The sequence below is a fragment of the Syngnathus typhle genome, linkage group LG7, assembly GCF_033458585.1.
Source record: "Syngnathus typhle isolate RoL2023-S1 ecotype Sweden linkage group LG7, RoL_Styp_1.0, whole genome shotgun sequence".
NCBI classification, from domain to species: domain Eukaryota; kingdom Metazoa; phylum Chordata; class Actinopteri; order Syngnathiformes; family Syngnathidae; genus Syngnathus; species Syngnathus typhle.
The window spans coordinates 12,364,682-12,377,122 of NC_083744.1; the positions used below are offsets into that span (position 1 = coordinate 12,364,682).

Below are 12,441 nucleotides of genomic sequence, written 5' to 3' on the forward strand. Positions count from 1 at the left end.
CACTGTCGGCTTTTGAGAAAATTGGAGGTTTTTAGGTGCGCCTCATAGTGCAGAAAACACAGCACTTGGTTTTTCGAGCCAGTAGTAGAACTCATTAAAAAAACATTGAAAAATGGACCAAACTTTTCATTACATCTTATCCATGAAATTACAACCAAGGTCAACCAACCCATTTGCGAGTAATGACAAAAGGTCATTGGATAGTTTGCTGCTATCTAACAACCTTATACATGCATTAGCGTGAAACACTAATTTACAGGACATTGATCTGCTGTATGCTTGTGATTTGTCATGCTTTGCCCATTAAAACATGAATCAGTTTAGGGTGCAAAGCTGTTGTTGAGCTGTTGTTGCACAGCATGTTGGCTTTGTTGTCTTTCTGTTTGCTTTGAGACCCGGAAAAAAAGAAATCACCATGCTAATATTCATTTTGAGACGGTTTAAAAAGTTGTGTTTAATTCTTGGTTTTTTTTTTTTCTTTTCTTTCGTCAGCCTGTTCAGGGCTTTGATTATGCCAAGAAGCACATGGGTCGCACTGGTGATGAGACCATCTCTTTAAATAAGGACACTTTGGTTCTGGGACTGCCTGTGCGAGATGCCCCGCTGTCAATGTCACTGGATAAGAAGGTGTACCAGGACGGCACTGCCAACAAGAGGCCACCGTCTGCTGACATGCACAAAGGAGGGTAAGTAAACAACTGTCCTATGATACACACACCGTTCTCAGCTTGACGTGGTATGCAAAAACAGCTGCTACTGTGTTCGAACAACAGAATTACTGACGCCAGAACCTTTCAGCAGAAACAGACATCAGTGTTTGTTAAGACTGGGCAAATCCTCCAGTATGCTGAGCTAAATCAGAGAGATTGATGTGATTTAAAAATAAGTCAAGTGTTAACAAGAGTCTGTCTGCAGATACTTAGACAACAGAAAACATGCATGTACTGGATCTAAATGTTGTCCGATGATTAGCTTTTTTGAGATGGTTACAGCGACAGTGTCTTTGTGTGTGTTCTCCACGAAGTTTCTCCATTTACAGTTTGGCAAAGAGAAGCTCAGTTTGTTTTAAGGCTTGAGCACCACCTGTCGTCCCCCTTTTGTCTCCTTTAACGGCATAACCAAATAACCCATTGAGCCTGTGTGTGGATTGGATCTGTATTTTTGTATTTAAGGCATGTTATGAATTGGTGTATGCGCCCCCCTAAGAGAATTACAGACTATCACGTAGCATGTAACTTAAATGTTCTTTTACTATACACACACAGACAGACAGACAGACAGACAGACAGACAGACAGATAGATAGAGAGATAGCAGTCGTGAAAATTGATGTAGTAAATGTTTGTGATGTGTTTAATTAAATCTGAAATGCACTATGTATGAATCCACAAAATTGACAGGCAACCATCGAGAGAATATTGGGAGAGGGTTTGCGACCTTGAACGAGCCCTGACGAAAACACATCATTCGATACCTTCGCAAACATTCGCTCCTCGGCGGGTTAACGTCTTAAGGGAATGCAAGATAAAACTTTGCTACGTGTTCCTGTTTTATTATTGCTCTTTCCAAAAGGAAGCCACAAATGAGATGCATTTTTGCCTCCTTCCAAAAATGCAAATTGAGGAACATGCACACAAATCAGTCTCATATTTACACACCACTAAACGAAAATGCATCGGGGTGAGATTAGTCGTGCTTTACCCCTTGAGGACAAAAAACACATGTATATTTATAACCCTGACTTTCACCATGAAGGGAGTGTAACAATGATGACCGTATAAAAGGCTGGCATAATCAGCTTTACCAAACCATGTCGGGAAAACATTTTTCACCATCTATATAGAGAGGCAATTACAAATCTTCAAGCAAATGCTACAGTCAGAAATGTATGATACTACCTCATCAAGATGATATTTGGGGACTTCTTTATAAATGGAAATTACTTACAGCCACATTAAATTTGATGGAGGAACATAGAAGATCCAGTATGTTTTTCATGATAAAACAATATTATCCACAATCTGTAGATGGCTTTCTTTTTTTGTCTACCTCCAGGGTACAGGGAGAACCCAACTACATTCGATACTCACACAGTCTAACATTCTCACAGTATAATCACAGTGGAGAATGGGAGCAGGAACTCGACATGGCAGATTAATTGATGCACATGACAGGTTGGATTAGGAATACGAGGCACCGGACATGCTAAGAACATCATTTGGGTCAATATGACTGACATAAGGACATGTATATTTAAAATGCTAAGTTAGTTCAGATACTCCAGCAAAAACGTCACGTTGTTGTGGATTTAATGTTAGCTGTTTCTGGGTCAATTGGCAACTGCAGACATGTGCTGAAAAAGGCTCGTCCCTCCCTAAACATAGAACAGGCACACTGCGTTTCATTTGCCATAGGGGGCCACAGGTTTGCGCAAGGAGATGCATTTGCTCATTTGCAATGGATACTCAATTGTCGTGCATATGCATTACCTTGAGGTCGGGCACCGAATTTGCTCGTGAGAAGATTGAGGCGATCATTACTGCAATGACAGCACCCGACAACTCTGAAGTCAGAATGAGGTGGTTTACCTGTCGCTTGATAATGAGAAATTGATAACGTGGAAGACATCAGAGGATTGTACATTATCATTTGCATGTATGTGCCAAAGCTTTTAGAATCTAATTTGCATTTATTTCATTGATGGTGATTTCATTTTATTTTATTTTATTACTACTATTAATCTCGGTCATCTCGGAGAGTCTCTTAGAAAAGCTGCTGGTGGGTTTGGATGGACGGACAAATGGATGGATAATGTTTCCTATTCATAAAGGTTGTCAAATGTCAATTTTGGTATGGTCATTCTTACAGTTGGAATGGAGAGATTAAGTAGAGGCTTCAAATAACGATGATGCTTAGATCCCCTGTGCGAAAAGCAGTGCATACTGTATCATTTCAATGGAATTTTTCAATCAGGTTAACATAATAGTTTGTAGTTATTCTGCATTAGTTTGTATGAAGCACATAAAAAGGAAGGATAAACTTTACAGACAAATGAGGATTGATTCAGTTGCTATGCTGTCCAGTATTCTCCAAGAAAATTTTGCATGGACCATGCATGTATATTTTTTCTTTCACACTTTCAGCTGCCTTTGACCATGTGACTGAAAATGTAACTCCACTTGTACCAACCGCAACACAGACCACAGTGTGTGTTTGTGTGTATTTCTCAAAGTGTTAGCCTCGCCTGTGGCACTGATGTCTACTGATATCTGATTTACAGAATATGTGCACGTCACACCACCTGTAGAGGAGATGGGCCTGGCACATTGTGTACCCACTGTGGCTTACATGGCTCAAGGCTATGTGTGTGTGTGTGCGGTGCTTGAGTGCGTGCGTGCTTGAGTCCGTGTGTGCCTGCGTGCATGCTTGAGTGCGTGTATGTGTTTTGGGGCATGTCCACGGTTCACATGCCAGGTATCTCTAAGGGAAAAGAACAAAAGAAATACAAAAGGTCTATTTTTTACTTACAGTACAGTAGTACATAGGCTTCTTCATAATTTGTGTACTGCCTGTACATACCGAGGATGGACAGACAGACGGACATACATATCAATATTGCATTTTCATGCAACCAACTTTTTCCTAGTAATAAAAATGTCAGAAGAAAAATTTTATATTCTCTAAATCTTTTTAATTCCTGTAATAATATTCAAATGTTTTTGTGCGTAGTTTTTCAGCATTGTGAATCTTTTTTTTTTAAACATTACCATTTGTACTTTGGGCCTTTTTTATTTGTTTGCTTTTAGCTTTTCAATAATTGTTTCATTGTTTCCCTTCAAAATAATGCCATAAAAACAATTCTGCATAAAAGGATAATTAAAAGGTTGTAACCCGACGAGTAAAACTTGTTGGTGAAATTAATTGTTCTTATAGCTTTTGCCCTGTACTGTTTGGACTCTGTCTATTAGGTTTGCATAATTAATGCTGAATATTGATAACGTTTTATAACGACTAGTCCATTAAACTATTCAAATATTTTAAAGGAGATATAATGCTCATTTCCCTAATGTGTTTCCATCATTATGTGCCTTGTTTGTGTACTGTACATGCTGAGACTCTAAAACCCTCTCCTCCCCTGCCTTCCGCAACCCCCTCTGTTACCATGGATACTACAGGCGGTTGCCAAGCGAGGATGGTTCAATGTCGAGTAACAGCTCCGGGAAGCTGAACACCAGCAAGTGCTCCTCGGCCCGAAAGACAGCCACTGGCGGCAGTTGCAAGAATGGCAAGGAGGATCTCCACAAAAGGAGCGCCAATGGTGAGAAAAAGAAACAGAGATGTGGAAAGCTGATGAGTAAATGAAGGAGATTAAGCTAAAAAAGAGACAGATGGTGAGGAAGTCTTTAGCTCCAGTATTTCTGCCAAAGGCAGTTGGTTGCTAATTAAAGTATATAGTAATCACTGGGTACACTGACCCATCTCATGCCACACATTTGTTACACTTCATTCGATGACATTTCGCCCAAAGGATAATTCCTGCAGTGAATATGATCAAAAGAAAATTATGCATACAGTGACTCAGTCTGATGCTGAATCATGCAGCTTGCCGGTGATGACACACACTGACAGTAATATCAAAGGAAACATTATTATTTTATCTGTAATAATACAATTCTGTTGTCTAATTCCATAATGCGGCCCTACAGGCGGGGCTTGAGTGGAACATCGGGCAAAGTGGGCAAATGTCCAGTTGGCCGGCTGATGTGGTGGAATTAATTTTTAAACCATTGCTTTAAAAATCTGGACAGAGAGTGCAAATAACTGCCTTCGATGGCAAATTATGACTTAATGAGATGAAGCATTTAATTGTCACAGTCAAAGCTTATGAAACTAATTGCATTCACGCGATAACAAAGCAATATAGTTTGTTGTACACGGATGTGTGGAGCTGCCAATGTGGAGGAAAAATATTTTGACTGGCAAATAGGTTACGTTTGGGCCTTTCCTAGTCACTGTTGTTTTTCATCACTTATGCCTCGACACTTCTGGTTTTCACAGTGATTTATTGTGTTTACACAAACAAATGAATGAATACAGAGGAGAGGAGGGGATGAGTAACTGTCTCATTTTCTCAGAGAGGCTGGGATGGTCAGAAGTAACAATATAGTCGGGTTGGAAATGGGGTGAGGGGTATTAGTGAACAAAACACATTGTTGTCAAAAATGAAGTGATAGATAAAGTCACAATCAAATCTGAGCACAGCAAGAGCATTGTTGCAGTGCAAGCCAACTAATATTGTGTAGCAATCTTGCTGGATGAACTCTACACCTTGTACTCCTAGTTCATGAAAAAACTTGAAAATTAGACTCCACAATATGGTCAAGTTGTGTGGATGTTCTGATTCACAATTTCTTCTGCTCACCTTTCCTAACCTCAGTCGTCACTGAAGTAAGGCGCAAGAGGAGCTACAAATAATAAATGCATGGTAGCGTTGCAGCCAAGATGAATTGTGGTTGTGTGGGTTTGAGGTTGACTTGATGGCAGACTGTTTTAGCCCTTCAATGAAGCCGTCTGCTCGATGATGTTAGGCAATGAGTCATCCGAGTTCGAGTAAACTACAACGTTGTCCATCTGCTGATGCCTGGAATAACATGCACATAAACTTTGACTCTGAAGCCCATGACTTCAGAGATTTTACAACATACACACCTATGGTTCCGTATATTGTGATTTGTCATCTAGGATGGTGAAGACTAGACTGACCTCAGCTAGACACCACATTGTTTTCATCCATCCAGCTATTAAGTTATTCTGTTCAGGGTTGTGGAAAAGCTACAAATTGTCCCAGCGGATTGTGGATGAAAGGGAGACTCTACCCAGGCTTAGTTAATCGATCACAGTGCAGATAGAGACAGACAGCTTTTCAAACTCACATTAGTGACAAGCAGTCACCGTGTGGGAATCTATCCCACGGCCACTGCACAAATAGTACGATTATTAATGATGCGCACCCGTCAATGACATTTTTGAAAGGGTGGTGCGTTGGCATACCAAAAAGTGTGAATAACAGACTCGGTTCACTGGAACAGTGTGTTGGGATATTTGAATTTAAATGGTCAGATCTACTCGGATGTACGAATATTTTATTGGGGTTAAAGACTCATTCCGTTAATATTAAGTCTGTGTATGAATAGTAATTTATTTTCAACATTGCACATTTGACAAATTCAAAATGTTGACATTTGTTTTATATGGTAACAAAAGATAAAGTCTAAATTCTCAGAATCAGTTTCTCGTGATCAGTCATTTAATTGATTTTTTTGAAAGCACAAATAAGAAAAGCATATACTATGACCATTTACGAGTTTTATATGCATTTTTATATATATTTAAAACCAAATATTGTATATTTTCTCAGTACAAACATTTCAAATGTTCGAAATGAGAAGTCGGGCTGATTGTTCAATGAAGGTGAGGAAACCTCAAGCAACTTTTGCCATGTTCTTTGGTCATTCCAAGCCAGAAGAATTTTTTTTTTTATTTGAAGTTGGCCAAGTGTGTGCATAAAGCAGACTTCAAACATACATGATCATTTTTAATGCTCTGCCATAACTATTATTAAACACAGACAAATTGATGCGTTTAAAAATATGGCAACATTTTCTGTCTTTCTGACTGTAACATCAGAGATGCCTTAAGGGACAGCTAACCTTCATCCTTCCTCCTCCACAGACCCATACGATGATCATACAGGCTCTCTACGGCTCATCACCATCAAACCCATGACAGCTCAGCCAACTTACTCCTACCCCTCATCCTCCCACAGCCAAGACTCTGTGATCCAGAATGGCGAGGTGAGTCTACATGCACAAATATTCACAACAACCCTGACCACAACCTCATCGAACATTTTAGGGATGAATGAACAGAGACTGAGATCGTGATTGAGGCCTTCTTGTCCAATATCTGTAAATTCCCAAAGACACACTTCGATATATTGTTGTACCCACATGTACACTGTGGAAATGGGTATGTGACGCGTACATAAATCCACTGTCCTAAAAAAAACTTGAACATTTAGAACCAATCTGGCCCGAATTTCAAGCCTGCTCTTTAAATGCATTTATGTGTGTGGAATTGCCATAGAATTTTGGTAAAACATTTCATTATGTACTCTCCTGAACTTTAACATCATCACATCTCTTCGCCAGGATGCCTTGCACTCCTGACATGATTTGAATATATTTGTGCAAAAGGTCATGTTTGGGGCACATTTTGTTTTATAAATTACATCTTTTAGCCACTATTATTACTAGTTTATTGAGAGTCAAACATATCCCCTACAGGCCAATCATGGCGGGTTGAAGCAAAAGTCGGACATTGAACACTACAGAAACAAACTACGCCAGAAAGGCCGTAGGAAGGGTTACGGAGAGTTCTCCCTTTCGGAGGGTGGCAGCCACGGCTATGGTCACAGCCGGCATAGTCGGCATGACAACGGCCTCAAAGAACCAATGACAGCAGAGGAAAAGAGAGCCTCCTTTGCTGGATGTCATAAGAGGTAAGGATGAGGTCTTGCGAAGAACTAATAATGTTGAATTCTAGCAAGATTTCCATCAGTCCGTCAACCGTCAGACTGTAGTTGATTTATGTTACTCATGTTGCAATCTGTTTTGAGACAAACAAACAAACACATACAAAAACAAACAAACAAACCAACAATCACTATTTTACGCACGCAACGCAGAGTTTGGGTTGTGTGAAAAATAGCGTCAGAATTCACAAGGTAGTTACTGTTTGTCACAATCTTTGAACGTCTGTATTTAACAGATACACACGTCATATATAATTATATAGTTTTCTGTGTATTAAATGACAAGATTATTATTTCCCTGGACAATGTTTAGCTGACAAAAAATTGTCAACGTCAGAAGGGCTATAACCAGTACAATGTGGAATGAACTTATGAAAAATTTTGTAATTTGCACTTCTGAATTGCTTTTACTTTTTGCTCTTACTTTTTGTGTCATTTCAAGTCACCTAACCTTTATTTGTCCACCTGCACACGTCCGTCAGGTACTCCCACCCAAGGGAGCCCACTTATTGGAGCAGGCAATCGTTGAGCAGCCCCAGCCCCGTGGAGACAGAAATGGACCTTCTGGTTCTTCGAGAGAGAGCCAGAAGAGGCATCCGCAACAACGGCTACGATGTGAGTGTGCAGAAAGCTCGTGAGTCATTCTCGGAAGCTAGGTCCATACTTTATTTAGATAAAATGTGATTTAGGTGTTTTATTAATGGCCTAATAGGTTAAAAATGTCAGTGACTCACTTGAATTTCACTTGAATGCCTCGCTATTTTAAAATCTTTGTGTTACAAGGTACATTTATAGAGACTCAAGTCTGACCTTTAAACCACACTGACGATGAGTGACTCATACACACAGTATGTGATACGATGAAAAGTCTGGTGGTGGCAGCGAAGTAAAGCTACTTTGCTCTAAATGACATTCTTCTCACAGCAGACTATTTATGACTTTATTCCTAACTAACCTTCTTTTAACCTCACCCTGACTCTGTGACTCTCTGAGCACACATTACCAGATTAACTTGAATAAACCTGGAGAGAAAAACGGAACCAAATGAATAAAGAAAGAAAAAGTAAAAAATAAAAAAATACAGCAAAGAAATGCCTATAAGGTCATGTGGCAGAAGCTAGAGAACAGAAGCCAGAGAGGAACATCAAAAAGATTGGGGCTAGCAGCAGTAAGTGACTGAAATAATTTTCTGCTGCTTCTTGGCTATAGCAACAGCGCGACCTTGCTGAATGTCAATGACTGCATATGATTACAGCCCATCCATGGGTTCAGATGTGTGACTGAGTTCATAGACTTGGATATGCCACACTATTTGAGTGCTATCCAAGGAGAACAGCAGGCATTTAGGTCTCTGTGTGTGATATATGAACATCATATTTCACTCTGTGGTTCATCTGCCTCTGCTGTGCAAGACACAGATTAGAGCTACCTGAATTGAGGTGTCTTCTATCTCAATTCTGGGAGCTCTAATCCATAAATGGTACCGATCGACATTCTGGCTTCCATAGTTCACGCCAGGAGGGAGTCGCAACACATTCACTGACTGATCCGTTGATGCACGGGAAGGCAGTTCACCCATTAACTCGTTTGCAAACGGGAAAGTCAGGATTTGTTCCCTCACGGATCCGTTCACGCGATGAACTGGAAATGCAAATCACGAGTCAGTGACGCAACTTCCTGTTGGGTGTGTGCGTGTGTGGGGACGATTCGTTGAACAATTCGTTTGAACGAATCTTTTGAATGAACTGATTCTTTAGAAAGGTTGGAAAGCATTGATGTAAATGATTAAAGCTGTTGCGTGACCTTACACACATACCCGACCTTTCCTGGTTGATGTGGTTTGATTTACAATTTCTAACTGGAAAATCTAATCAAAGTTTTGTAATTGAAAAGACTGGTGCTTTTTAGAGGCTGACATAATGAACGCAGAACATTTGTCTAGCATGTCATGAATACTGATCCCGTCACCCCCATTGCACTTTGCAGGGTGAACCTGAACCATTTGAAGAAACCAATGTTGACCATCTTATGAGCTCTCTTGGATATGGAGGTGGCTCAACTGGCACAGGAAATGGTAGCCTGGGAGTGAAAGCTCACCGCGGCTCTGACTCCTCCACACTCAGCTCTCAGCCATCCATTGACGATGTCCGCACACAGATGCATATGTTGCTTGGCAACGCCTTCAGCCTGGCTCCCCCGGATCATGACCCACCTTCCCCTCCTACTAAGTAAATTTGCTTTACATAATGTTTTTTGTTCTCCATAGTGATGCAAATCATGTAGCACGTCTGGAAGTTTTTCAGTATACTGCCAGCCAAGAGAAAATATGAAATTGGCTTCAGGCTGAATTTGAACATTTTTGTGTAAATATATGCAGAGAGCAAAGTATTTGAAATTTAAATGTAACATTTAGTATACTGGAGTGCAAGTTGAAACTCAGGAGATTAAAACATTTCCCTCTTTTCCGAGTAGGCGGCACCATCACCACCACCACGTTCGCAGCGCCTACAATCCATCCCACTCCAGCCACTATAGTGATGGGGTGACGAGTGCCCCTGGGACCATGAACCATCCCTGTGGAAGCAGGCAAAGGAGCCTGGGCTATGAGGATTTGCATCAGTGTAGCCTGCCAAAACCGGTGAGAACGTACAGTATAATCAATCCATTTTCAAAACTGTCTCTCATTCAGGTGATCTGGAGCCTATCCCTAGTAGGATTAGGCAGATAACATCCCAGACTGGGTGTCAATCAATTGCAATGAGGGCACATTGAGAGACTGACACCTATTTGCACTGTTACCGAGCAGGGAACTGAACCCACACTTCTCGCACTAAAGTCAGACAACTGAACTACTCCATCATCAATACTATGTGCAATAGTTTGAGGCCAAAACTAAGGTTTTGTTATTGACCCGTATATAATAGTGTATATAATAGTGAAAAATACATTAGCACAACATTTCCAAATCAAGTCATGAAAATAATGACGTTTTTGCATATGCAGGGTTTCCGGTTCACACAGCTCCCTGATATGGGCATTGGGTCTCCCCCACCGCTGGTCCCTTCAAGACCAGGACCGCCGCCAGGACCTTCACTGAGACGGTATTACTTTGCTCAACCAAATAAGGGTTGCGATACAGTATCGTATAGAGCAGAGTGGAAAGAAGGTGCAGAATATTAGGCAGCATCATTCAAATTGGTTTCCTCCCTGCCCCCACCATTGCAGACACCTCGCTCCATCATATGTTAGTGTGCATTATTTGGAGAAGCAGTTTGAAATGTTGAAATTCATTGAAATGTATCTGTGTAAGCTGACTTGCTGAGCACATGAGCACTGTTTCGGAGTGCTTAATGTGCAGATTGTCATCTGGTGGAAAAAATGAGATATTGCTTATGTTGTCAAAAGCACAAGATGAAGAAAATAAGATTTCATATTATTTATTATTATAGTTTCTACTTTTTGGGGTTAAGAGACCGAAGCAGAAGTATTTTTTTTTTAAATTTAAGCTGTAGGTGAAATGTCTGGAAAAATACAGTTACCTCTCTTGCCTTTTGCTCAATATTACTCATTGGCCATGTGGAGCTCATAATCTCAATTGTAACCGTTCCATAAACCAAATGAATTCCTCTAGGATCAGGAAGGCAGGTAGGAAAGGAAATCACTCGAAATAACATTTGACATGAAGTTACCGACAGTATTTACAATTTACACCATTTATTAACAATTTGTGTGCAATTTTAAGATGGAATGAGATTGCATTGTTCTGCTAATGGCCTTATGTCTAGCATGCACAGTACGCTTCACTTGACAAAGACTTTAATGAGGACAAGCTTTAGATGGATGGACAGATGGATGGACGGATGTATGAATTGTGCGGCTTAATGCAAGTCATGACAATAAGGGAAAAAAAAGACAATATCATAATTGTACGTATTTACCACTATAACTAACACAATAGATACTTCACAGCAATAAATCAGGTAAACATCTCCTTTCCAGTTCGACTCCCGATGTGAGCCTGAAGCCTCGGGTGTCTGAGGCCTCAGATCTGCAGGACCACGAGCACAATGGCGCCCCCTACCTGCCACTATCTAGGACCACCTTCCCTGCTGTTACTGTTGATCAGTCCATCAGCACCTACTCAGGTAAGACAAGTATGAAAAAGAAAAACAAGTATTTTAAAAACAATACATGCTGTCATTTTGCTAACTGCATCACATTTGAAATACAATAATTACAAATGTCAGGAGGAAAAAAAACATCCACCTGAACAATATGTACGTTCTTGTTCCTGTGCTGTTGATTATACCTTTTTAGACACCCAAAACAAATGGATTTTATTGTGCGTTTATTTATCAATAACTGTTTAATTTGCCTACATCCAGATTGTTGAAAAAATGTTCAATTCTTGGATGGACTTAAAAATTAATTATTAATTATTACTTAAAAATGACACATACATGAATGGTGACAATGGTTTTATTTCCGAATAAAATGGAGTGTCTTTTTGTCACAGGAAACCCAATAACAGCAGTGTATGCTATATCAGCTAACCACCCAGGCTACTCAGACTACTTTGTCATGTCGCCTCCATCTTCATACCGTAGTCCATCCTGGATGTCCTACCCTCCTGAGCCGGAAGATCTTCCACGCCAATGGAATGATCCACCCGTAAGACGCACATTTTGTTGTGTTTTTGATGCAAGGAGCATTGTGAGAGCAGTGAATTAACCAATCCTTCTACTTCTCCCCAGCAGAGCTCACGACACCTTGAAACCATCTGCTGAAGCACCCCAGCCTCACTACCCTCCCTATATGGAAACAATCAGTGGCTTTGTGAGTATGATC

The 12,441-nt window shown here is 40.4% G+C and overlaps 1 protein-coding gene across 3 annotated transcripts in view; it reads left to right on the forward strand.

Annotated features, from left to right (window-relative positions):
- kiaa1549la (KIAA1549-like a) overlaps nucleotides 1-12,441 on the forward strand; it is a 58,581-nt gene that overhangs the window by 41,682 nt on the left and 4,458 nt on the right. The window contains exons 13-23 of one of the 3 annotated variants that reach the window (XM_061284119.1): nucleotides 493-686; nucleotides 4,175-4,317; nucleotides 6,732-6,853; nucleotides 7,346-7,560; nucleotides 8,076-8,208; nucleotides 9,580-9,821; nucleotides 10,063-10,231; nucleotides 10,597-10,694; nucleotides 11,593-11,738; nucleotides 12,110-12,264; nucleotides 12,348-12,429. In XM_061284119.1, the coding sequence (XP_061140103.1) occupies nucleotides 493-686; nucleotides 4,175-4,317; nucleotides 6,732-6,853; nucleotides 7,346-7,560; nucleotides 8,076-8,208; nucleotides 9,580-9,821; nucleotides 10,063-10,231; nucleotides 10,597-10,694; nucleotides 11,593-11,738; nucleotides 12,110-12,264; nucleotides 12,348-12,380 (1,650 nt within the window). In that variant the 3' untranslated portion in view covers nucleotides 12,381-12,429. The remainder of the gene's footprint in view (nucleotides 1-492; nucleotides 687-4,174; nucleotides 4,318-6,731; nucleotides 6,854-7,345; nucleotides 7,561-8,075; nucleotides 8,209-9,579; nucleotides 9,822-10,062; nucleotides 10,232-10,596; nucleotides 10,695-11,592; nucleotides 11,739-12,109; nucleotides 12,265-12,347; nucleotides 12,430-12,441) is intronic. The other 2 variants (XM_061284120.1, XM_061284121.1) reach the window with 2 other exon arrangements.